The 27,045-nt window shown below is 36.6% G+C and overlaps 1 protein-coding gene across 19 annotated transcripts; it reads left to right on the top strand.

The window, feature by feature from the left end:
• The first annotated feature begins 4,259 nt into the window (after positions 1-4,259).
• On the top strand, positions 4,260-27,045 carry CCP110 (centriolar coiled-coil protein 110). 19 transcript variants are annotated; one of them, XM_086375500.1, is made up of 18 exons: positions 4,260-4,470; positions 6,142-6,287; positions 7,470-7,517; positions 8,138-8,293; positions 8,747-8,875; positions 11,282-12,926; positions 15,073-15,203; positions 15,693-15,870; positions 16,422-16,561; positions 16,968-17,084; positions 17,425-17,526; positions 17,709-17,825; positions 19,806-19,862; positions 20,620-20,693; positions 21,240-21,302; positions 21,945-22,004; positions 22,509-22,594; positions 23,550-25,432. In XM_086375500.1, exons 4-18 carry the CDS (start codon positions 8,153-8,155, stop codon positions 23,801-23,803), a joined length of 3,294 nt encoding a protein of 1,097 aa, XP_086231626.1. In that variant the 5' UTR covers positions 4,260-4,470; positions 6,142-6,287; positions 7,470-7,517; positions 8,138-8,152; the 3' UTR covers positions 23,804-25,432. The 19 variants fall into 19 exon arrangements, with proteins under 19 accessions (XP_086231626.1, XP_086231624.1, XP_086231630.1 ...); XM_086375498.1 differs by having other exon boundaries at positions 7,362-7,517; XM_086375504.1 differs by having other exon boundaries at positions 4,260-4,681.

Here is a 27,045-nt window from a genome sequence, read left to right as displayed (position 1 = left end):
CTTAAGGTCGTAAGATTAGAAAAGATCTTAATGACTCCATTTTGCCATCAAGGGACCTGCCCAGGGTTCCTTTGAAGGGGCACGACGCTTAGACTATTAGTTTAAGATATGCAAACACCGGGGCTTCCCTTGTGACTCAGCTGGTAAAGAATCCGCCTGCAATGCGGGAGACCTGGGTTCCATCCCTAAGGTGGGAAGAGCCCCTGGAGAAGGGAAAGGCTACCCACTCTGGCCTTGGAGAATTCCATGGACTGCATAGTCCATGGGGTCGCAAAGAGCCAGACACGACTGAGTGACTTTCACTTCACTTCATGCAAACACCAGTCCAGATGCTCAGGGCAACAGCAAGTGAACAGGACCGGCAGGGTCCTTGCTTTCAATGGTGCTTACATTCTCGTGGAGGAAAATAATAGAGTGTACAGCTAACATTTATAGAGCACATAACCATGTTATATGTTCCATTCCTGCAAGTGCTTTATGTATTATTTATTCTCACAACAGCTTCAGTTGTGTATTTTCTCTGGAGACTGAATTCAGTCGACTTTAGAAGGATGTTTCAGATTCAAAGGGAATAAAAGAACATAGCAAAGTAAACTACTGCAAAGTTGCACTCATTTCATATGCTCGTAAGGTTATGCTCAAAATCCTTCAAGCTAGGCTTCAGCAGTACGTGAACTGAGAACTTCCAGATATACAAACTGGGCTTAGAAAAGGCAGAGGAACCAGAGAGCAAATTGTCAACATCTGTTGGATCATAGAGAAAGCAAGGCAGTTCCAGAAAACCATGTACTTCTGCTTCATTGACTATGCTAAATCCTTTGTGTGGATCACAATAAGCTGTGGAAAATTCTTAAAAGAGGTGGGAATACCAGAAAATCTTACCTGTCCTTTGAGAAACTTGTACGCAGGCCAAAAAACAACAGTTAAAACTGGACATAGGACAACGGACTGGTTCCAAATTGGGAAAGGAGTACATCAAGGCTGTATACTGTCACCCTTATTTAACTTATATGTAAAGTATATCACGCAAAATGCCAGGCTGGATGAATCGCAAGCTGGGATCAAGATTACCAGGAGAAACATCAACAACCTTCAGATCAGATCAGATCAGTCGCTCAGTCGTGTCTGACTCTTTGCGACCCCATGAATCGCAATACGCCAGGCCTCCCTGTCCATCACCAACTCCCGGAGTTCACTCAGACTCACGTCCATCGAGTCAGTGATGCCATCCAGCCATCTCATCCTCTGTCATCCCCTTCTCCTCTTGCCCCCAATCCCTCCCAGCATCAGAGTCTTTTCCAATGAGTCAGCTCTTCTCATGAGGTGGCCAAAGTACTGGAGTTTCAGCTTTAGCATCATTCCTTCCAAAGAAATCCCAGGGCTGATCTCCTGTAGAATGGACTGGTTGGATCTCCTTGCAGTCCAAGGGACTCTCAAGAGTCTTCTCCAACACCACAGTTCAAAAGCATCAATTCTTCGGTGCTCAGCCTTCTTCACAGTCCAACTCTCACATCCATACGTGACCACAGGAAAAACCATAGCCTTGACTAGACGAACCTTTGTTGGCAAAGTAATGTTTCTGCTTTTGAATATGCTATCTAGGTTGGTCATAACTTTCCTTCCAAGGAGTAAGCGTCTTTTAATTTCATGGCTGCAATCATCATCTGCAGTGATTTTGGAGCCCTCAAAAATAAAGTCTGCCGCTGTTTCCACTGTTTCCCCATCTATTTCCCATGAAGTGATGGGACCGGATGCCATGATCTTCGTTTTCTGAATAGATATGCAGATGATACCACTCTAATGGCAGAAAATGAAGAAGAACTAAAGAGCCTCTTAAGAGAGTAAAAAGGGAAAGTAAAAAAGTTGGCTTAAAACTCAACATTGTAAAAACTAAGATCACGGCATCTGGTCCCATTCAGTTCAGTTCAGTCTCTCAGCCGTGTCCGACTCTTTGAGACCCCATGAATTGCAGCACGCCAGCCTCCCTGTCCATCACCAACTCCCATTACTTGAAATCAAATAGAAGGAGAAAAAGTACAAACTGCGGCAGATTTTTGTTTTCTTGGGCTCCAAAATCACTGCACATGGTGACTGCAACCATGAAATTAAAAGATTCTTGCTCCTTGGAAGGAAAACTATGACAAACCTGGACAGTATATTAAAAAGCAGAGGCATCACTTTGCTGACAAAGGTCTCAATAGTCAAAGCTATGGTTTTTCCATAGTCGTGTACAGAAGTGAGAGTTTCTTCTCACAAAGAAGGTTTAGCACTTAAGAGTTTATGCTTTCAAACTGTGGCGCTGGCAAAGACTCTTGAGAGTGTCTTGGACAGCAAGGAGATCAAACCAGTCAATCCAAAAGGAAATCAAGCCTGAATATTCATTGGAAGGACTGATGCTGAAGCTGAAACTCCAATTTTTGGCCACCTGATGCAAACAGCTGACTCACTGGAAAAGTCTTTGGTGCTGGGAAAGACTAGGCAAAAGGAGAAGGGGGCAGCAGAAGATGAGATGGTTAGATATGCATCACCAATTCAATGAACATGAATTTGAGCAAACTCTGGGAGATGGTGGACAGAGGATCCTGGTGTGCTGCAGTTCATGGGGCTGCAAAGAGTTGGGCAGGATTCAAGGACTGAACAATAACAAAACTGTAAAGCAGGTATAATCAGATTATAAAGCTGGAAGGGATTTCAATAACACCTTCATTTGATAGACGAGGAAACTGAGGCCAGGAGAAGTGAAATGAAATGAGCTGATAATGGCAGAGTCAGGACTAACATCATGCTGCCCAGTTTTATGCCATGAAATTTTTACTGCTACTCCTCCTAACCGTACTTCTTCTCCTGCTAACTGCTAAGTCACTTCAGTCGTGTCTGACTCTGTGTGACCCCATAGACGGCAGCCCACCAGGCTCTGCCGTCCCTGGGATTCTCCAGGCAAGAACACTGGAGTGGGTTGCCATTTCCTTCTCCAATGCATCAAAGTGAAAAGTGAAAGTGAAGTCACTCAGTCGTGTCTGACTCCTAGCGACCCCATGGACTACAGCCTACCAGGCTCCTCCGTCCATGGGAGTTTCCAGGCAAGAGTACTGGAGTGGGGTGCCATTGCCTTCTCTGACTTCTTCTCCTACTAAGGTCTGATGATGGGGCTTCTGTACAAGGAACTGCAAGAATTATCTCAAGTATTCCTTACAACTACTCTTGTGATAGGCATGTTTAAATCTTTTATACATGAGAAAATTGGCATGGGAAAAAGGGTAAAGAGAGGCAGATGGTAAGGCCAATTTAGGAAAGGAGCTAGCTGCTAAATCATATTTTGAAAATGCCAACAAAAATTGGCAGTTGCCTTTGCCTCTGTAAGGATTAAATTATTAGCCACTGAAGCCACTGACCTTCAACACATCCTGAAAGGAGTTCAGGGTGGAGATCAGGAATGAGGCACTTTGTGCTCCGGGAAAAACTGGGTATTTTCAGATTTTATGAGCCCAATTCTTACATCTACTCCTATCTAGAAAAGCACTAAGATCATTAATGTTGACATCAGCTCCTCGTGACCAGCTGGAAGCCTCTGGCAAAACGTGTGCTTGACTTCACATATCCCTTTTCGCTAAAATTGTATGTAATACTGACCTCTCTCTGCCTCTCTGGGGGCAGTTTCTCAGAACTATCTGAATTGCTGTCGTCTCCTGAGTAATAGTCCTCGTTTTTGTCCCAAATAAAACTTAACCTACAACTCTCATGGTTTTTTTTTAAGTTGACAGAAAACTGGCAATATGTTTGGACAGAGAACTTTGGCAAAACATTCTGAGCTTTTCCTGCCATTCTGAACCTGCTGCCTTCCTTTCTTGGAGGTATTTTCCCTGTGATTTGCAAGAGTAGGGAAGTGTTGAAGCTTAAAGTTGTGGCATCTAGGATTCAATAATTTTTTTATTTTAGAGAGAAAAAAATTTTAGTGCCTACTGTATGTATTCCAACGATTGTACAGAAAGAAGTTATCTCTTTACAAATAAGTGAAAAATAGCAGCTTCAAAGAACATTTCTCGAGGCTTCAGTTCCTAACGAAATAAAATTTGAGAGCTGTCAGTGAGGACTACGCTTCCCGGCGTGCACCGCGCCTCCCGTAAGAAAAACGCCTTCTAACGCTGGGCGGGGACGCGTACCCAGGGGCGCACAGCAGCTCGGGGATTGTAGTTTTCTGAAGGCCCAACCGGGCCAACGGACCCGGAAGCAGCCACCGGAAGTTCCGGCCCTAAGAGGTGGAGTCCGGAGGTGGGGGTGCGGCTGCGGCGGCGGTGGCGGCGGCGGTTGCCAGGAGCCCGCGTTGCCGCCAGAGTACCGTAATATGGCGGGGAGGAGGAGGAGAAGGCGGCGGCGAACGGAGCTGTTTTCAGTCAGTACCAATTGAGCAGTTTGCTTCCTACCAAGGCCAGGAGCTAGGGGAGGAAATCTGCCGGGGCCGTGGGAGAACAGGTGTGTGCCTGAGAGTGGGCTTGACTCAGCGGGTCTCGGCTGCGAGGCCGCAGGGCGGGCTGAATTGGCGCGCTGAGGAGCTGAAAGGAACCCGAGCGCAGGGGCTTCCGGACCTCGAGCCCCTGGAAAGACTCAGGCTGTGTGGAGGCGGGTGCCCCGGGGGCCGGCGGCTTCGGTCGCGGAGGTGATGTTCAGATGCTGGCACCGCCTGGTGGGTCCTCGGGATGGAGCTTTATCAGAGGAGCTGGGGAAGGTGGGCTTGGAGCGCTGGGGAGACGGCAGAGGGTCCCCAGTAAATAAAATCGGACCAGAACTGGGGAACCATCTCCTGTTGATAGAACTGGTTGGGCCATTTTTTTTTTTTTTCCTTGGCAAGGGGAGCGTCCCAGGGTGTGCACTGGCCATTTCTGAATGCCAGTTATCACCAGCTAAAGGGCCTAGGCGCATTCTTCACCCTGCGTTTGTGACTCTCTGGGGGCATAAGGAGAAGGATAAAAAAGCAAATTATCTTTATTGGCCCTCATGCTACTAGGTGGTTTCCACCCTTTGCTTCTACCTGGTTATAACCCCAGTTCCCTGCTCCTAGTTTAAGCAAATGGCAGGCGCCTAGAGTTTGACTTAATGGGGAGGGGTATAAACGCAGCAAAATGAGGAAGCTGAGGTCCCCCTTTCCGCGTTTTTTTTTTTTTTTTAAATTTAGTTTTTAATTGAAGGATAATTGCTTTACAGAATTTTGTTGTTTTCTGTCAAACCTCAACATGAATCAGCCATAGGTATACATATGTCCCCTCCCTCTTCAACCCCCACGTTTTTAAGTTCAATTTGAATCTTATCAGAAACCAACTGCCCTCTAGGAATTCATAAACTAGTGGGAAAAAAATAGTCTTCATCATTCTCTTCCTAATGAAAGTTGCTCCCATTCGTTGCTTTCTGCATGTCCTACTAATGAATCCACACAGAATCTCGTCAAAGCGATACTATGATTATACCTATTTTACAGGAACTGAGGCATAGAGATGGTAAGTGAATTGCCAAGAACACACAGCTCGTGTGTGCCTGAAAAAGAAAGCTTCCCCTTTTTTTTTGCCCCTTTGAAAAGACTGATGGGTAAATAAGTAGCTAGGATGTGTAAACAGGACGTGTTCTGTGTTCTTTTAACATTTCCTTCAGTGACATTTCTGATGGAGTACTGATGAGCAGGTATCAGAGTTGTGAGTCTATGGGGTTTGCAAAGAGGCTCATTTGGAGAAGGATCCTAGTTTAAATGGAGAAGACAGGTCATGACTGAACTTGATGCAGCCAACAAATTATTAATTCAAGTGGACCAGTAATGCCTAGTGATAAAGTATGGGGCAGTAGGTTTGTGGTTGCAGTGGCCTTGTAATCAATGCTCCCTTAAAATAAAACCCTGTTGACAGAGGTAATTGTGGCATGAGAAACGGAGTTCCCTGTTGCTTAATTGTATAGGATTCCGGCTCTCAATTTTTTAATGGTTGATTTGCAGTTTAGAGGTACCATTTTCTCTGGGAATAGGGTCATCTATGAAACTCCCATTCTCTAAATTCCATTCTTCCTTGCTAGCTTCTTTGCAGTATAGTCCACTGTCTTCTTTTTTCTGATTTACTTTATTGTTTGAGCTAACTATTCTGTTTATTCAATATTTTTATGAAGTGCCTCCTGTGTACAGACTTTGTCCTATGTAATGGGGATTCAGTGGTGAGCAAGACTGAGAAGGTACCTGTGCTTATGGAGATTACATTTTGGTGGAGGAAGACAGACAAAACCCAAGGAAATAAACAAGATAATTTCAGATAGGGGTAAGTGCTATGAAAGTTGGGAAACAGCAGGATAGTGTGATAGTGAATGACGCAGGGTTCATGCTGTAGGGTCACTTGGTTATTTTCATCATCATGATATTAGACTTGTATTTGGATGTTTAATGCATTATTATAGGCCATGTTATGCGGTAATAAAAATATATTGCTGTATGACTGCAGTGTGTATGGCAAACATATACTGTTTAAGGGATGTGAATTTAACTTTCTGTAGCAATGGGGCATATTTATATGACGTTGAAAGAAATATAAAGCTATTACCATAAAGATATTTTATTTCCTTAAATTTCCCAGACCTTCCATGCTTTGCTTGTATATCCATTGGAAGTATATTACATTCATTGTATGAATAATCTATTTTTGTTTCTTGTAATGCTGGATGCGTGGGTTGTGTTAAAAATTCTTTTGAAGTATTTTAGTAGAGAGGGGATCATTTAACTTGCTCATATCTTAGCTTCTGCCTATTCTAATTTTTAATATATAATATGGGTTGAAGCCTAGACTAAATGAGGCCTGCTTTGGTTATCATGCAGTAAGCTGTTTTGTATTTTATTTTCTTGTTTTATGAATTTAAGTTTGCAAGATAATCTCATTTATACGCTAGAGAACCATTTCTTTGAAATTAAGCTCAATTTGCATAAATGAATATAGAAATAATTAGAATTGATGGGATGATAGGAAGAAGTTTTGCTATTAATAAGACTACCAGTTTGTCAAAACTAGCAATAGATCTTATTTTCTCATAATGTAATCATAATTTCATATATGATTTTCCTTCATTTCCATTTGTGCTATTGTTTGTTCCGGATACGTTATAGTACTAAATTTTTAAGTGCCTTGAGGCTTAGGGCAGTATCATATTGTATCTTATTTCATCTTTGCATATCCCATGTCATGAATTGAATTTCACTTCCCTCTTTTTTTGTTGTTGTTAATTGTTTAAAAATGAACACTTAAAGGAATATTATCGTATTAGTTTTTCAGTTTTCACAATTCATATCCTTGTTGGTTATGAGTCCAGTGATAGCTCTCTTTTCCTTTCCCTTGCTTATTTAGGAAACAATGCCAGACATAATACTGTGAAAACAGGCAATCACATATTTAACACATGCTGGATGAATGAATTGTTAGCTAATCCTTCCTGGTTACCTTATATTTTCATAGCCACCATCACAGTTTTCCAGAAATTGTGAAATTACTGAACTGATTGTTGTAAGTAGTTTGGTGATGGTTCCATTTTTCAACTATAAAGTAGAATTAATATGAGGGCCAATAGATTCTGTTTTTCACTTCTGATTTGGCCAGTTATCATGGAGTCAAATTATATTCTTAAAGATATGCAAGTGATAGACTGGACTTTGTGGTAGAAGAATTTTTGAAAGTAAATATCTTTCTTATTTATCTAGCCCCCACCCCCCTTTTTTGTTTTGCTAAGGATTCCTACCTTTGTATTATATAGTTTTTCCTGTGATGTATAGATAAGTCCTGCTGAAGAAAAGATAATATTGTTTTAAAGTCTAAAGTTAGTTAGGTTGCATAGCGTTTCTTTTCAGAAGGTTTCATTGCTGAATTTTTTGTGCCTTTCTAAATTAATCACATTTAAAGATTGACTATATATAAATCTTTAGAAATATTTAGTACATGAAGCCAGGCTTAATTGGGCAGGGTCTTGAGGTCTTTTTTGTGCCCAAGAATTAGCTCCTGATCAGGAAAACAATTCTGGGAAGCCCAGTTCTAGAAATTGTGAATTCTAGAAATATTTCAGTGCCCTACAGATTTGCCAAATAAACTAAGATCAGCACATTAAAAATGGCTTTTTTCCCCTGCTGTAGTGTGATTGTGGGAAGATGGAGGAGTATGAGAAGTTTTGTGAGAAAAGTCTGTCCAGAATCCAAGAAGCATCATTATCCACAGAGAGCTTTCTACCTGTCCAGTCTGAAAGCATCTCACTTATTCGCTTCCATGGAGTGGCTGTGCTTTCTCCACTGGTAAATGTTCTTTGATTTTAAATAATTTTTTTTTTTTTAATCGTGAATCAGTAGGGTTGTTTACAGAAAAATAAAAGAAAGGCTTATAAATATCTAAAAGATGCCTAACCCTTTCAAAAGGAGAGACATGTTCACAGAAAAATAAATGAAAGGCTTATAAATACCTAAAAGATGCTTAACCCTTTTCAAAAGGAGAGACATAGCTTTTTTTTTTTTGAGTTCTGATATATGGCATCCATTTAGAACTCACACCAATACAGAACATTTTCATCACCACAGAAAGATCTCACATCTTTCATCCCAGTTATCAACCCCAACCATGGTTCAGATTTCTTTCACTGTAGATAGTTTTACCTGTTGCACACATCTTTAATCATTCTGGTTCAGAACTTCCTGAATTTATGATATTTTTACATTTAAGAGAAGTAATTACATATTTATGATGTTTTTCAGCTTAATATTGAGAAAAGAAAGGAAATGCAACAAGAAAAGCAGAAAGCACTTGATGTCGAAGCAAGAAGGCAGGTTAATAGGAAGAAAGCTTTACTGTCTCGTGTCCAAGAGATTCTTGAAAATGTTCAGGTGTGTAATATAAGCTCTTTTAAATTATAATTAAGAAATCATGAGGTAAGCATTGATGATATTTTTCAGAAATATATTTGCTTTAGTGGTTAATTACCAATATGCAGTTGTGTTTGAGAAGCTTCGTAATTTGCAATATTCCATTTCAGTTACTCTAAAGAAAATTCATTTGCTTGTTAGTGATGCTCAGTACTTGAATCAGAGGGTATTTAGACAGTGGACCCACACACTGAGTATAGTTGCTTATTGTCTGTGTCTTATGACTCTAAAAACATTGAATTCTCAGTGACAAAATGATAGAATTGGCCATTGTAGTTTACCTCTGAACTAATCAGTCTATTGACTCAGTGATCTTATTCTCATTCTCTGCTAAAGTAAATAACAGCTTCCAATATTTTTGGTGAAAATTCTGATCTTAGGTATACAAATGCAATTTAGATTACATAACAGAATTTTCTTGATGCATTTTAGATATAAATTGAAACTATTTAAACCACACATCTTTACCTTTTGCAGTTACTTTAGATTTGTATAAACAATTGGTTTTAAGTTCTGGATCGTTTCATACTAAGAAGAAAAACTGAGTAATTTAAATAATTTCTGCCATATGTAGCACTGTTTTTCTGGTTACATCTTTTAATTCTTTTATAATCTTAGAGGTTTGTGGTTCATGTAATTCATGCTAGATGATATTTCCCACTAACTCTACCTTCCTTTCGCTGTGGGTAGTTGATCTTAATTTGTAAAGTATAATTACTCCTCATATTGAATTTAAAAACTATAATGAGTAGCACAACAAGGGTGGGTTTTTGATTTATTACATATTTCCTATTTTTGGAACAAAACTAGCATATTATTCTTGGTCCATTGAGGGAACAATTCATATATATTACTAATGGGATTATCGTTGAGTTTAAAAACTTTCTCTGCATGTACAATATAGAGTAATGAATTAATTATGCAGTTAGAGAAATTTTATCTTACACAAGAAGCTTTCTAAGGTCTGTTTTACCTGTAAAATCTGTGATTTTGTGGTAGATTGTTTTTGTTGTTGTTATTTAAATTGTATAATCAAAGGCTTATATTAGTGATGTATAAAAAGGATGGGTGCTGAATATCACAGATGTGTAATGTTTAGCTATTTTGAGGAAATAATTTTACTTAAACCTGTGAACACGTGTCCTGAGTATGTATTCCTTTTATTTTATTTCAGTTGTGAAGTTGTAAGTATATCTCATTGTATTGTTTATTGCAGAGTACCTGGAAACAATTGCATGTCTTGGGATTTGTAAGCTAAAATAGGAGTGCCATGTTGTCTGAGAAAAAAAAAACACAAAACAGCTTAAAAATCTTTTAAAATTCAGGATTCTGGAGTCTATATTCATAAGATAATATGGTGATGATTTTTGCCAGTTTCATGTATGCTTGTATAATCTTTAGAATTATGCTCCGGGAGTTGGTGATGGACAGGGAAGCCTAGTGTGCTGCAGTCCATGGGGTTGCAAAGAGTTGGACCCAACTGAGCCAACTGAACTGAATCTTTAGAAAACATCCTAGTTGACTTTTTACTTAAAAATAATAGATCCAAAATGTAATTTTATTTTTTTTTCTGTTGAATCTTGTGTATACAATGGTTCTCTTTAAGTTTTTTTTTTTTATTAAGTTTTTAACTTTGCTTGTTCAAAAACTCATTCGCAGGCAGTTGTTTTAAGTAGTCATCAGTTAATCAAATTGGAATTTGCTTTAATGTATTGAGTTTTAAGTTTTTATTTTTCAAGTATTAAACTGCATAGCTGAGCTATCATTTACCACAAATTTGTCTCAACATACAGAGGGTTTTAGTTAAAATTGGGAGCAAGCATATGGGAGGCAAGAGTCTTGGTACTGGATTAATATTGCTTAATCAATATCCTGGGCAAGTTAGTCTTTCTTAAAGAGGAATCATTTAAGTAAGGAATTTAATTACTTGCTATTTATCTTACACATTGTTATCCTTAGATGATAGTTCTCATAGGAGAAGCAGTTGGTGATGTTAATAACATATAACCAGAAGAAAGTTATGGAAAATACTTCTATTCCAAGATTAAATTGCACACTGGTATATGAATATATATGTGTGTGTGTATAGATGTGTACATACGTTCATAATTTTATTAGATTATTTAGATGTTACTTTTTTTCTTATAATCTTTTAATAAATAGTCCAGCATGACCAGTAGATGCTTTTTATAGTAATTTGTGCTCCATATGATACAGAATACCATGGAAAATGTCATCTGAGCTTTTGTTTGTGTTTTTAAATATTAGAATTCTGAATCTTCAGTTTCAGTTTTGCTTTAGAAAACAATGAAATCAAAGGCTTTTTGTGTAGTGATGAAATGTTAATTTTTATATTTCCTTTTTCAGGTTAGAAAAGCACCTGATGCCAGTGATTTTCATCAGTGGGAGACTGAAACAGTTTACTCTAATTCAGAAGTCAGAAACTTGAATGTTCCTGCTACACTTCCAAATAGCTTGCCAAGCCCTACTGAACACTCTACTTTAGCAAAGTTTGAAAAGATAACTGGAATTTTGCCATTGAATAATGAGGATCGATTTAAATCTAATAGAATAGACTTAGCTAGGGACTCGGAAGAATTGAGTTATCTGAAGCAATGTGATAGTTCAAATATTAGCCAGGCAGAAAATGAAGCTTCTTTAAAGACTTCCTCAACAGCAGCACAGGAGACACTTACTTCTGATGTTCTCTTTCCAACAAATGAAGAACAAGATCCATCACTTTTGGAGGAAGTTACTCCGGATCCCTACATAATGAGTCTTCAGAACCTGATGAAAAAGTCAAAGGAATATATAGAAAGGGAGCAGTCTAGACGCAGTCTGAGAAGTAGTGTAAAGAGGAGTGTTAATGAGAGTCATTCAGACAAAGAAAATGATGCTGTTAAAGTGACTGACAATGGAAAGGAGAAGTCCCCGTTGATAGGCAAACACTGTGGTTCAGTTATTCCTGACAAACCAAGCCTTAATAAATCAAATGTTCTTCTCCAAGGTGCTTTCACTCAAGCAAGCAGCATGAATACATCTGTTTTAGGTAACTTTTCTAAAGTGGACATATCTATACGAACTGGCCATACCACTGTTTTAGAGACTGATTCTAATTTCCAAGGCATTCCCACTTTTGTTACTGAAAATAATGTTATCAAAAGTCTTACTGGTTCGTATGCCAAAATACCTAGCCCAGAGCCAAGCCTAAGTCCTAAAATGCATCGAAGGCGTTCTAGGCCATCATCAGCATGTCATATACTTATAAATAACCCAATAAATGCTTCAGAATTAAGTCCTAAAGGGAAAGAACAGGCAGTAGAGTTAGTTGTTCAAGAAACTGATGAAAAAACAAATGTACCTGAAACTGTGCCAAAGTTACCAGTTGATTTATCAGGAGTTTGTTCAAGTAAGGTTTATGTCAGCAAAAATACAGAAGCCATGCAGGAAATGGTTTTAGGTAAATCAAATCAGGTATGTCAACCTTCAGGTAATCAATTAGAAAATAAAGTTATTCATGGACTTGCTATCATGGAAGGTCAGTTAATATCTGATGCGAGAGGACCGCACAGAGTGGACAGTACATGTACTGCAGGGGAAAGATTGCATGAGCCATATGCCACCAGAGAGTGTGTTCTGAGTCAAAACTTTGGTAGTGTGAGTGGAGTCAAGTCAACCAATGTGTTAGAGAAAAACTCCTGCAACTTACAGATGGAACTGAATAAGTCTTACGATGTAAAAAACCCATCTCCTTTACTGATGCAGAACCAGAATACCAGACAGCAGATGGATACCCCTACAGTGTCCTGTGGAAAAGAACAATTTTTGGATAACAGTTTTGAGAAAGTTAAACGGAGACTTGATTTAGATATTGATAATTTGCAAAAAGAAAACTACCCTTATGTTGTAACAACTGGAATAGCTGAACAGGAAAGGCAACATTTGCCAGAAAAAAGATATTCTAAAGGATCTGTCTACATCAAGAATAAGATGTTAGAAAGTAGTTCCAAAGGTAAGAAGGCTTTGAAGTGTTTAATATCTGCCAAACAGATGGCATCTTTAATACTTTTAATTGACAATATGCAGAATAATAATAATTGTCTTCACCTGTTCAGGTTACTTTCATTTATCAGAGAGCATAATTAGCTACAGTGTATTGCCACTTGATAGGCTTTCTTAAAGGATTTTCTTATTTAAATTATAAATCTTTCACAGTCCATTTAGTATTAATAGAGAATATTGTTAATGACTGAAGGAAAAAGTTCTTGCATGAAGCATCATTCATAGTTTTAATCCATTGTATTGCTGTTATGTCTTCCTTTATTTTCACCAATATTCCTTCCAGTATTTTCACCAGTTTGCCCTTTGATTTGTAATGAGATGCTTATGCAGTTGGCCCTTTGAAAAGTGAAAGTGTAGTTGCTCAGTCGTCTCTGATCTTCGTGACCCCATATGGACTGTATCCCACCAGGCTCCTCTGATCATGGAATTCTCTAGGCAAGAATACTGGAGTGGATTGCCATTTCCTTCTCCAGGGGATCTTCCTGACCCGGTGATTGAACTTGGGTCTCCCGTCTTGCAGGCAGATTGTTTACTGTCTGAGCCACAAGTTGGCCCTTCAGTAAACACTTTAACATCAAATTATTAGAGAAAATAGCACTGATAAGGCTCGGTATATTTAGTAGTGAAAATTATTTCAAAATTTCTGTTGCATCTAGTGTTATATTAACAGCAACTTGTTAAAACAAGTCTTATTACACCTTACTTTGTTGTTATGATTCATAATTCTTCATTACTGATAGTAAAGACTTATAAATCAAGTAAATTAACTTTTTAGACACAGACATTTTAACTAATGTGATATATAGCCTCCTGAAAAAAAACTATATTCTGTAAAATTGCACACTAAAAATAACAAAGTTTTTCAGAAAAATAGAGTTGGATTGGGGCAGATCCTTTAATGCATGTACAGCTTTATCAGAACTCTAATAAAGAAAACAGTTGATACTTGAGAAGCTGGCTTGGCTTCTCTAAATAGATGACACAACAGGCTAAGGCTGTCTTGGTGAATACCAAAAGTACAGGGACTAACTAAGTGGCAATTTTGGCATAAGAGGAAGGCCATGTGTGGGAGATCAGGCTGGTCATGGAGGCAGCTGGGTTGTTGTGGTGGTGGGCATGGGAGGCAGCACAGTGTGCTGAGAGCTGCCCATAGCTTGGCTGTCTACCTTGGGACACCTCCCAAAGAGGGAGCCCCTGGACAGGCACTCATTTATAAGTTTTTAAGGTAGAGCTGAACGGACTCCTGCTATTGGCTGAGTGGTTAAGTGGGGAGCCTTTTTCCTTTCTTGCTGAGAGTTAACTATTCTACTGCTTTTCCAGCTCCCCCTGTCAACCTATAAAAAATTGCCCATGTACAAATGCCAATTGTTACAGCTGAATAAAATGGATTTAGGAACAAATTATTGGAATACTACAGGAGTAAGACAAATATAATTATTTTCAATGAAAATCATTGTGTATTTGAAAAGAAGGATTCTTTGAATTTAGGGGAATTACAGTGGATCCCTGAATATCTGTACTACGTCTGTGTAATACTTGGTATTTCAACATTTCAGAGTATCTCACCACTTTCTGTTCAGTAAGTTGCATAGTCATACTGATTTAATATATTTTTTAGTAATTATATGGAATTTTAGTATTTAATCTTTTTTGGAACTTTATACTGAGTAGCTTTACACTATCAAAGCATTTATTTAAAAGAAAAAGCACAGGCTAAGCTATAATACTAGAGACCCTGGAAAAGGACAAGAGTGAAGAGAATAAATGGAGGTGAGGTGCACACGAGAACCACATCTTGAAGTTCATTGGAGTAAGGAGAGTCTGGATGGAACATACAGTCTTGTCTCCATCAGTTCAGATCATGAAGGGATCTGTTGAATAATTGGGTGAGGGTGATAAGATACAGACCTTTAGTAATCTGAAATGAAAGGAGAACAAAAGAGAATGTGGTTCAGAATGGTGATCTGGCTGTATCTTGATTGTACTATGTTGGATCCAGGAATATTCTCTGGTTAGAAGCGTAATTTAAATTGATGGTATAAATCATCAGATATTACTAAATTTTCTAAATTTGAGGGGATATGTTTTTTTTTCAGAAGGCGAGGAGATACTAAAAAGCAAGATACTAGCTTTTGAAGAAATGCGGAAGAGACTAGAAGAACAGCATGCCCAGCAGTTATCACTACTCATAGCTGAGCAGGAAAGGGAACAGGAAAGACTGCAAAAGGTGAGGAATTAAAATGTAGAGATATAGGGCTGGTGAGTGGAATTTTGGTCATGTAGAGGATATTTGTAATTGTTACTTATGTGTATCTTACTCTAAGGGGGTCATTGATTTTGTTACATGGATGGTATTTTTATTGCCAAAGTATGAGTTACAATATTTAGATGCTTATCTAAAAGTAAATGCATAGTTTATCAAAAGGATACTTAATTGAATCCTTGATTCAAAATTTTTAATATTTTAAAAGGTATTTTATAAGTAGATGCTGAAATATGCCTTCTGTAAGGGTGTATTAGAAGAGGAAGGACACTTGTTTTAAGATTATTACATTTTAGAATCAGTTAAACAAATTGTCAATTTTATTTGAGGGAGGAAAACCTAAAGTAATAATTTGCTGATAATCATACATACTTTTAGCTAAGCCTAAAATGATACTCTGGAGATGTAATTAAACAAAAGAGCCTACCACATTGTAATAAACTTAATCTGCAGGACATAGAAGAACAGGAGAAAATGTTAAAAGAGAAGACAATAATTACAGCAGAAGCCTCTGAATTGGACATTAGCAATGCTGTGGACTTTGGATGGAGAAAGATAAGTGACTCTGGTTTACTAGACACAGTGCTGTCTCAAGTGGACTCACTCCATACTTCGAATTCAAATAGTTCTGGTAAATATTAAAAAATCATTTAACATTTAAGAAAATTATCTTATACTAAGATATTTTGTTTGGCACACTTTAAAATTGTACCTCCTTTCTATTAGTCATCGCATGTCCAACCCGCTGCTATTTGCCAGCTGCTTACTAATTGATGAAAAATGAAATGATAGCAGCAAAGACCAGTGAGCAGGTGTTCATGAAGAAAAGCCACCTTAGCAAGGAAAATATCAGGAAATTTGACTCAGAGCCCAGTCTTTGTTCACTCATGCAGCAGGTGATATTCTTCAAGGGAAAACTCAGTTTGCTATCTCCTGGGTGATGTTGAATTACATCTCATTTCCCAGCCCCAATAAGAGCTTATCTTCAATTATCCTGAAATGCTCTTTGTGTTGAAAAGATCCATCTGGTGTATAAGCTTGAAGTCCATAAATATTTTAAGTCTTCATGTGGATCAATTTCAGAGGAGTTGTTATTCTTAATGAGTGTCATGTTTATTTGGATGTTCTGTGTATTCTAATTGTTTTGACATCAAATACAATACTATGTGTATGTTTCTCAAGGTTTCACAAGTTCTGCCCTACAACATAGCTTTGCTTCTGCAAATGAAGTACCATTCTACCTCTGGGGATCATCAAGTAGTGGCTTGACCAAACTCTCAGTAACAAGGCCTTTTGGAAGGGCCAAAACTAAGTGGTCTCAGGTGGGCAAACTTAATGATATATGCATGCATGTCTGTCTGTCTTTTTAATTTTATTTGTTTTTGGCTGTACCATATGGCATGTGGGATCTGGCATGCAGGATCTTGTTTCCCTAACCAGGGATTGAACCCAGGCCCCCTGCAGTGGAGGCACAGAATATTAACCACTGGACCGCCAGGGAAGTCCCTAATCTATCTTTTTTAAAGAGCTACATTATCTTAGGTTCTACAAGTGAACCATAAATATTTTGTGATACATCAGAAGCTTAGCTTTTATTAGATATTAAACAACACAGCAAACACATACAGAAGAATTTCATATGTACAAACTATTCATTGTAATAGATAAGAAAACAGTCTTGAGTATAATGTTCAGGTTATTAAATTGTTGTGTCTATACTATTTCTAGGTTTTCAGTCCAGAAGTACAAGCAAAATTTAACAAAGTAACTGCAGTGGCAAAAGGATTCCTTACTCGTAGGCTTATGCAGACAGATAAGCTGAAACAACTTCGACAAACTGTGAAAGTAAGAGGATTGTGTACATTGTATTGCATTTCCATCTCAGTTTCTATCAGTGTTCTGACACGGTTGACAATTGAGTTCAGTACTTAGGCAGATGAAATACTTTCAGTCCCTTTAAAGGCTTAAATTTTAGAAATTGATTAATCTCATTCAGATAATTTTTAAAAATAGGTGAATGAAGTAGGTTGTGCATTTTTTGTCTCACTTTAAAGAGAGTGCTGTTTGACTTCTGATGTAATAGTTTTATTTGCGTACTTACATTTGTTTTGACTGAAAAAAAGAACACAAACTCCAGTGATCATGAAATCTTCCTAGAAAAATGAAGGAGCATTTCTTTTTTCAGGATACTATGGAATTTATAAGAAGTTTTCAGTCAGAAGCACCTTTAAAGAGAGGAGTTGTTTCAGCACAAGATGCTTCTCTTCAGGAAAGAGTGTTAGCTCAGGTAATGCATGTGTCCTCAAGGCTCTTAGGAGATGGAAATGTTTTATTTCTCTCCCTTGATTGAACCACTGAAAGTAGGTTTCAGTTAAAACTTTAACCTTTTTCTTTAAGAGTACATAATATTACTGACCTCTAACCTCATCTTTTTTAAATTGGTATAATATTTTCTTCTTTTGAACTTAGTTGCGAGCTGCCCTGTATGGCATTCATGACATATTCTTTGTAATGGATGCAGCTGAAAGAATGTCTATTCTACATCATGATCGAGAAGTTCGCAAAGAGAAAATGCTCAGGCAAATGGTATGTTTCATGGGTTTTAAATTAGTGAATGATGAAAAACACATTGCTTTCCTTTACACTCACAAGATACTTCTCATAGCAAATATGTGGGTTTTCCTCCCACACCAGATCTCTGACACCAGCTGGGTGTCCTATGATTCAGTTCAGTTCTGATACCATCTACCTGGTGTCAGTGTCAGATGCTACAAGATAGGGAGACATTCATATAAGACTGCGCCCCTCTTGAGATGCCAATCTCAGGTTCCATGTTGTATTTCTGACCAATTGGCTATAAATTGGGGTTCCCATGAACACTTTCTCTACTCTGGTTTGAAGATTTTTCTAGAATGGCTTACAGAACACAGGGAAACCTTTGCTTACATTTAATGGTTTATTATATAATAAAGGATACAGTAACAGAGATGAAGAGCCAGAAGGAGAAATGCACAGGGTGCGGGGTGGAAGGGTCTTGAGAGCAGGAGCGTCCATCCTGTGGAGGCTGTGCGCCACCTTCTCAGCATAGGGACGTGTATTTTGGGTTTTTATGGAGGGTTCATCATGAAGGCATGATTGATTATTGACTCAATTTCTAGCCTCAGTCCTGCCCCAGATGATAGGGGGTGAGACTGAAAGTTCTAAGGCTGTAATCATGTTGGTGTTTCTGGTGACTAGCCCTTATCCAGAGACCCTCAGGTTTGTCTTATTAGAACAGAAGGTGCTTTGGGAAATGCCCTGGCAACCCAGTGGTTAGGGCTTGGTGCTTTTACTGTCAGATCCCAGGTTTGAAAAAAAGAAAAAAAAGAGGATGCTTCTGTCACCCAGGAAATTCCAAAAGATATAGGAGCTCTGTGTCAAGAACCAAAGTCCAAGATTGAGCATTAGGAAAAAAGATGATCCTGTCACTCAGGATATTTGATTACAAGAGTTTTAGGAGCTTTGTGTCAGGAACTGGGTTCAAAGACCAAATATTAATAGGAACTAGGGGTATATTTATTTATCTATCTATAATTACTTCACAATGAGGTTCTTCTGGGTTTGGAGTAATTGATACTAAATATCATTCTTTATTGATTTTAGCACCCTTCCTACAATTCTTAAAACAGAGTTCTCAGGATTACCAAAAATAGTTAAATCTGTAGACAAATTGAAAAGAAACTGGTAAAAGGATTTTATACTGTTTTGTGATTAGGTTTCTGAATTAAGCATGGCATGCTGCTTGGATGACTCATTAAAAAACTGACTGTTCTTGATTAAATATCCTTGAAACTATCATGTGCATAGTTCCTCTTTTATAAATGAGAATTAGAAAACAGGCTCCAAATTAATTTGAAATACAGTTGCTCCTTGAACAATGTGGGGGTTTAGGGGTGGCCCACTGTCAAAAATCTGAGTATAACTTTTGACTTCCCAACAACTTAACTACTTAAGAGCCTACTGTTGATCAGAAGCGTCACCAATAGCATGAACAATCAACACGTATTTTGTATATTATATGTCTTATATACTGTATCCTTACAGTAAAATAAGCTAAAGAAAATAATAAAGAGAACATATATTTACCATACTGTACTGTATCAATACCATAAATTTATGTTGTTTGTTTACAAGATGAATCCTGTCTTGCAGTAGCTACAGCAGTATTGTCTTTTATGATACAAAACACTGAAGATGCTATATGTATTACTAACATTAGACATAAAAAATGAAAAGATAACATGTAACATGAAGAAGAAATTCATGTTTATTTACAGGTATAATGATTCATGCGTTGATAATGAAGAGACAGCAATATGTTTGATTTCTGGGAGCCTAGTATAAGCACTGTGATTACTTCATAGTAGACTGGCCTGTGCACTAAATAATGTGCTGCTGTGCTGTGCTAAGTCGCTTCAGTTGTGTCCGACTCTTTGCGACCCCATGGACTATAATCTACCAGGCTTCTCTGTCCATGGGAGTCTCCAGGCAAGAATACTAGAGTGGGTTGTCTTTGCTGTCTTCCAGGGGATCTTCTCAACCCAGGGATCAAACCTGAGTCTCTTATGTCTCCTGCAGTGGCAAGTAGGTTCTTTACCACTAGCACCACCTGGGAAGCCCACACTAAAGAATAAATCATTATAATTATGACCTACAGTGTTACAGCTATGTTCATAATACAGTATTGGAAACTGTTAGCCTTTTTCTTTTTTAACACCATTTACCTGTTATAATATGCTGCAGTTGAAAGAGAAGAGAGCAGGAGGGAGGGATAAAGAGAGAGAGGCTGGCATATTATATGGTAATGTAACTTTGAAAGCAAAGTTATAAAACAGAAAATAAACATTGATTTTATGTGAAATAGTCACACCTTATGCTTATAAGGATAGACCAGTAGATACATATATTTTATGCATTAATGACATACTTAATTTTTTTGGACATTTCTAGGTTATACAGTTCATCTTTGAGTTTTTAAAAATTATCACAAATCTCAAAAAAATTTCCAATACATTTGTTGAAAAAATTCTGGATATATGTCACCTGGGCAGTTTAAACCTGTGTTGTTCAAGGGTCAGCTGTATATCAGAGTGTTGGAAATCTGTGGTTTGAATCAGTGATCTTAGTGGGGTTGGCAAAAGAGAAGCAAGCCAAATTTATATTATTGGGCAAAATAATTTTAATTAATTTTGAAAAATCAGATTGTTTCAATTGTAAAGACTAGGTTAAAGTTCAAAATGTTAATAAGAGAAGTCTTTCCATACAATTTGAGATCATCCTATACTATAATACAGTGGTATTACTGATACCACTAGAGCTTCATGTTACTTTTGTCTTAAAGGATAAAATGAAAAGTCCACGAGTGGCTCTTTCAGCTGCAACACAGAAGTCTCTTGATAGGAAGAAGTACATGAAGTAAGTTTTTCATGCCTTGTCACATTCTAATTTCATTATTATCAGGCCAATTGATTTTAAGCATCTGTTGGTTTGTATTTTCAAATTAGAAATAAAGAACAATTGACTCTTCTTCAACTAGGGTGATAGAAGTTCCCTTGTATAGAGAGTTTTATTAAAATCAGGTGGGAAAATCTGGTTTTATCTGTAGATAAACGTATTAATAAAGTATGTCAACGTCAGCTTGTATAATTGATAGCTAGTCAAATAATCTTAAAAATACTTAATCCTTATGTTCAATGTTAATTTTATCTTTTAAATATATTCTTTTTCAAATATTCTAAAGACTTCCTAGTGGGAAAAACTTAGTGCAAAGAATATCTGAAACTATCCTATTAAAACTCTTCTTTCTTAAAATTTGTCTTTAGTATGCTTATTATAGGTCTTCCAGTAGTATACTGACTTTGAAATGATTTGTTTCTGTCATCCTGTATCACATTTGTAATCATGTATTTTCTCCCTTTCTAAAAACATTATTTGTATGTCCTTATTTTTATATTGTGTTAGGGCTGCAGAAATGGGAATGCCAAGTAAGAAATTTCTGGTTAAGCAAAATCCTTCTGAAACAAGGTGAGAAAAATCACAGTCTCACTGAGAGACTATTTTTTAACTATTAAGGAGAAGAAAATTTTATAAATCCCAAGCTTTTTATTAGCTTTGTTCTCCTTTACATCAGTAAATCTCTCCCTGTTGAGTTGGAGGCTGAGAGGATCAGAATCCACAGTAATACCTGATCATGTGCAAGGTCATGTGTCAGACCAGATGTTCCTGGAGCTTTCTGTAGGACATAGAAATTTGAGCCCCATATGTCTTTGAGTTCAGTTTGCAGTCTCAGGGATCTTGGATATTTACTTTAAAACCTTAGAAGGTTAAACTTAATTGTGACCTGTTTTGTGCTCTTTGTGTTTTATTTCTCAGATGTTTGAAAGGAAAAATTGGCTTTTGTAAAGTACACAAATAAATTATCTAAAAGCACAGGGTTAATACTTATGTTAGATATCTCCTGATAAAAAAACCAAGGTTTGGCCTCTTGGTGAGCATTTAGGCACCATATTAATATGCTTTAATCACTTCGTTTTCCTTTGTGGTAAAGTATAGGCCAGATCATTGCATAGTTGACTTCTTCCTCACTGTTTCTTTCATCTATTGAAAGATAATAGGGGAAAAACTGAATTTATCCTGTTGATTAATTTTTATTTACTTTGTCAACAGAGTCCTTCAGCCAAATCAAGGACAGAATGCACCTGTTCATAGGCTACTGAGTAGACAAGGGTAAGAATTCAACACACATGGGTATTTAAAAATATTCAAATCGAGATTAGATCTGAGAGGGAAAAATAACGTAGTGCTTTTTATGTAAAAGATAATTATTTTAAAATATGGTCTTTTTATAGCATTAGGAAGAGCTTTTAATGTTTTGTTCAAAGATAACCCTTTGGTGTACTGTTGTGTATTATATTTTAATTATCATCTTTTGTTGGTGTGTTTTTACTTTTCATTTCATACCATTTTGCTCATTAAATATTGTAAACATCCATATAGTACGTTCAGCATCACCAAAGTGATTCTCCAACAAAGCATAAGCTATAGTTTAGTGGTTATTGTCTCCTGCTGAAGCAAAAGTATAGTTTTCTTACTGTGCGCATGCATGAGACTTAAATTCTCTTCAAGCTTATTTGTGCTTTGAACAGTTGATGCAGTATGGTTGCTTTTTTTGAATGTTGAACATTTAGAACTTAATGCAAGTGACTTATTAATTTTTTTATATTCAATTAGAACCCCTAAGACATCAGTGAAGGGGGTTGTGCAAAATAGACAGAAGTCTTCACAGAGCAGAGTGCCTAGCAGAGCGCCTGTTTCAGGTGTGTAACCAATTCCTGAAACCTGTTCGATAGAAAGACGTGCACAAGCTGCCCCATAACGCAGGCCATACCAGGGGGATGCGGTGTCTTTCCTTGCCACCATGATTTTGGCATATTCACAGTCGTTCCTACTGGTGAGCATTTGTATTAGTATCTTATGGCAGCAGGAGGTCTGAGTAAAATGGTGGTTCAGTGTAAATTCCATGAAGATACTATGTATTTTTTAATTTGAAAAATTTGTAGAATTATACACACTTAATTCAGAAGAGTTTTTATAAATGAGTAAAATATAATGATCTATCCAAATCTGTGCATGTCTATTCAGTTTTGGGGCAGTGCATCCCCCAGGAATATTTGTATCTGCACATAAGGGGAAGAATTTTTCCCTCTGACTACAGGGTCACATGTGAATATGCCAAGTGCGAGGGGGTAAGGGCTTAATCTTTTGCTCAATAAGAAGCTTGAGCTAAATGTCTTTATATTCATTACTTGAGAATTATTTAAGGATTAAACAAAAAAATGTGTTTTGAAATCCTATTTATGGTGGCAGAAAGACAAATTCGTTGTTGAGCTAATGCAAAACCTTTAAGCTAATGTTTTAATATTTTTAGCTACCTTTGTTAAGACACTATGATAAGCTCACCAAAAATTATGTGATCCATTAAAAATACTTTCAAACTGTTTTGCTTTAACTAGACTGCTTTCTAAACTTTTAAAAGAAATCTAATCACCAGGCAAGGAAAATTAAATCTTTAACAGTTCTAATCTTCCTCTTAATATATTTTAGAGCTTTTATTGCTAAGTGATTTCCTCCAAATTAGGAGGGAACAAGCAACACATTTTTTCATGTTATTCACATAAGTTCAAAGAAGGAACAAGATATTGATCACAACTTTGAATTGATTGCTCACCTTTTGCATGTATAATAGTTTAATTCATAATGTTGAATATGTAGATAATTTAAAAGGTCATCTTTTGGAATTCACTGCGAGTGACAGTCAATGGAGCTGTTTTAAAGGGATTAGAGAATTGAAAATCCTGCTTATTCCAGAGGTTGGATCAGCTTGTTTGAAAGATAACCACTTGGACCAAACACCAGATCTGTTGCTTGTGAAGTTTTATGAAATTTTAAGACATTTTCAGTTTTTTATCATGTTAGCATTAAATAATTTGATAAATCTAGCTAGTTGGCAAGTTATTGAAGAATAAGTTTTGTTTTGCTTAGTATTATCTATTCCCACAGTGACTACTTTCCATATTCTTTTCTCATGCATTTCATCTCCACTATTTGTCACTTGTGAACCTATAAGAAAAATAGCAACTACTGTTTTCTTTTCAGTAATACGCAACAGTATAAGGGATGAAAAGAAAGTCATTGCAGTTAATGTGTACAATGAAGTTCAGTACTTAGAACTATTGTGGTTTAAGTGCATTGCAACATAATTATTAATAAAAATATACTTAACCCTTAATTATACATGTTCATTCAAACATGTATAATTAATATGTATCTAACAAGTACAAAAATTCTTTCCTATTTTTTCCTAAAGATTTATTTATACAAGAGTGCATATTTAGACAATTGAAAAAGACTAAAGAATTTTATCCTTTTAAAATTTCTGTTATGACTGACTAAAATTCTGTGAATCTCAACACAGGGATCCGTAGTTGCTTTTGAAAAGACTATTCTGTCTTCCTTAAATTTTTAATGGCCTGGATTATGTTTCAAAGAAATTTGAAATTATGCATTGATTTTACCTACATTACATGTTCTAATAGAAGAACATACCTTTTATTAAGCATTTTACAGAAAGTTCAGTTTTGTTAGACTATCAATCTCTCAGCTTGAAGTAGAGTTCTGAGGTGTTTGAACTGCAGTTTGCTGCAAAGCAGTTAAAGTTGTTTATAGTTTTTACAAACTAAATTGCAATCTCTGATCTCACATATTTTAAGACATATTGTTTTATGTCTTGTGCTTTAGAGTTTACAGTGAAATTCAAAAACTGATTAGAGTAGGAGACAGTAATGCAAAATGGTTAAATAAAATAATGAATCAGGTGGAATTGGGTTCTCAGAGTTTCTACTTCTTATTCTGTTGTTTATACAAGTGACTGGTACCCTTAAAATAGTATAACAATTTTGACCTCATGATTATTTTACATAAGGATTAAATATGTTAATGTATTTTGCTTAGTTCAGTGCCTGGTACATAGTGAGCAGTCATTAAATGGTATCATTATAGAAAAACCGACACTGAGAAATAATATTAGTTTTGCTCTGTTTCCAGGAGTATATGCAGGAAAAATCCAAAGAAAGCGGCCAAATGTTGCGACAATTTAAGAAGACAACATTCATTAGGATAAAAATGGGGGGAAAGGTTAGGATTCATATTATTTTTCCTGCTCATGATTTTTTATTTAACTCTGGCCTCTGTTTACACAGGCAAAGTGATGTCAAAGGGCTGAGAAATCATCTGGATATTTTGGTCTCTTTCTAACCACCTCCCCCCACCCCCCCCCACCTCAAATTTTCCTCTTAGTATCAGTTTTTTGTTGTTGTTCAGGCACAAAGTTGCGTCTGGCTCCTTGAGACCCTATGGAATATACCCCCCAGGCTTCCCTGTCCTTCAGTGTCTCCTGGAGTTTGCTCAGATTCATGTCCATTGAGTCAGTGATGCCATCCAACCATCTTACCCTTTGTCTCCTCCTCCTGCCCTCAGTCTTTTCCCACATCAGGGTCTTTTCCAATGAGTCTGCTCTTCAGTTTTGGGTGAAGACAAATTAGTGCTTAGTAACTGACTCATTTTTGTCCTTAACCTGTATAAATTTATTTTATTACTCAGGTGTCTGTTGAGAACCTTTTTGTAAACTCAAAGGACATTTGGGTTTATTTCTATAAAATATTGAAAAGGTGTGATAAATTATAAATAAGTTCTGAAATACAAAGTTCATTCATCTTAGCACACTATTTGATAAATTAGATACTGTTCTGTTTAAGAGGAAATTATTGCAGAAGAATGTTTTTCTTTTGTTTTATTACTGCAAAAACTGATTAATCTCTCATATTCTTGGATTTATGATGTGATCTCATAGGATAACACACTTGCCTGCCTATTGTGGTCTACCTAAAATGTACCACAGAAGTAGCTGGGTGTCATCATTTTGGTCACAAGTGTACATTCTTCTCAAAAACTAGTTGTCTTACAGAAGTGTTAGGCTTAATGTACGTTACCCCAGTAATATCAGAAACATTTCTACTAAACTATGAAATCTGTTGAGGGTAACAAATTTGGGGAAGATAGCACAATCTCGAATGTAGTAATGCTTAGGAATGAATGCATTATTAAATCTATTTCTGTAAAATAGAATAACATGTTGCATGCAGTTACATTTTCTATTTAGTCTGTTTATTTCTTCATACTCTGCTTTTTTTTTAGCATGCTTGATTTAGGAGAGGAATAAAGGGCTATCTGATATGATAAATTCAGATTTTCAAATGGGATGATAATACTCTAGTTGAAAGGCTGCATTACATGAGACACTTATATTTAAGGTTTTTCATCACTAACATATTCATTTAAAATATAAACCAAAAAAGGTTACCAAGGGAACATGACTTTATAAAAAGAATATTGTTGTTAATTTATCAAGCTATTTCCAAAAGGGCTTTGTGCTTCTCACGTAAAATTGGGAACATTTATGTGTGCATTTAATCTTTCTGACTTGAATATTAAAAAGATACTGGTATTTTGAAAATGCAGACTGTATGTATTCTTAGTATTCTCTTAAGGATTTTGAGATAAGGATGGTTTTCTTCGATTTTCCACTCCTTTTAAAATTTAACTTTTCCATCCAACTGTAGACAGAAAATTGTAATCTACTCTGGGTGTAAACTTGATTTTCTTTATTGAAATGTATCATTTATTTAAGGAGTGAATCAGAAAATTAGAAATAGAACACAGTCAAAAACGTCTGAATTACCAATTTATATTTTTGGGCAAAGTATATCAAAATGATCTTAATATGATAAATTGTGCTTTATCATTCTGAAAACTCAGGATACAGATTACTTATTATCATTGTGGGTCTTTCCAGTATGAAAGATAGATGCTAAATGTTTTGTGTACAGTAATGCAGATTGGCTATAACAAATAGTGTGTTTCAGAGAAAGTTAAAACTAGTTTTGGATTAAGGATACAGAACTTGAGTTTTTTTTTTAAGGGTAAAGCTTGCATGTTTTACGAATTTTTTAATGTTCACAGCTTTTTCTCATAAAAGTGCCAGACATTGTTTTGTGCTTTTAATGTGCTTTTTATTTATATATATTATTTTTATTATTTTTACTTTGAGTGGAATGTTCATTAATGTAATTATATTTATTTTTATACTTTTAATTTTCACTAGTTTTGCTTCTAGGCAAAAGGCAAAATAAATTTTTCATTGTAAAAGAAA

Source organism: Bos grunniens, chromosome 25 (genome assembly GCF_055505025.1).
Source record: "Bos grunniens cultivar Pamir isolate PY7600 chromosome 25, Bosgru_T2T1.0, whole genome shotgun sequence".
Taxonomy (NCBI): domain Eukaryota; kingdom Metazoa; phylum Chordata; class Mammalia; order Artiodactyla; family Bovidae; genus Bos; species Bos grunniens.
This window is presented reverse-complemented; position numbering and strand designations above follow the sequence as displayed.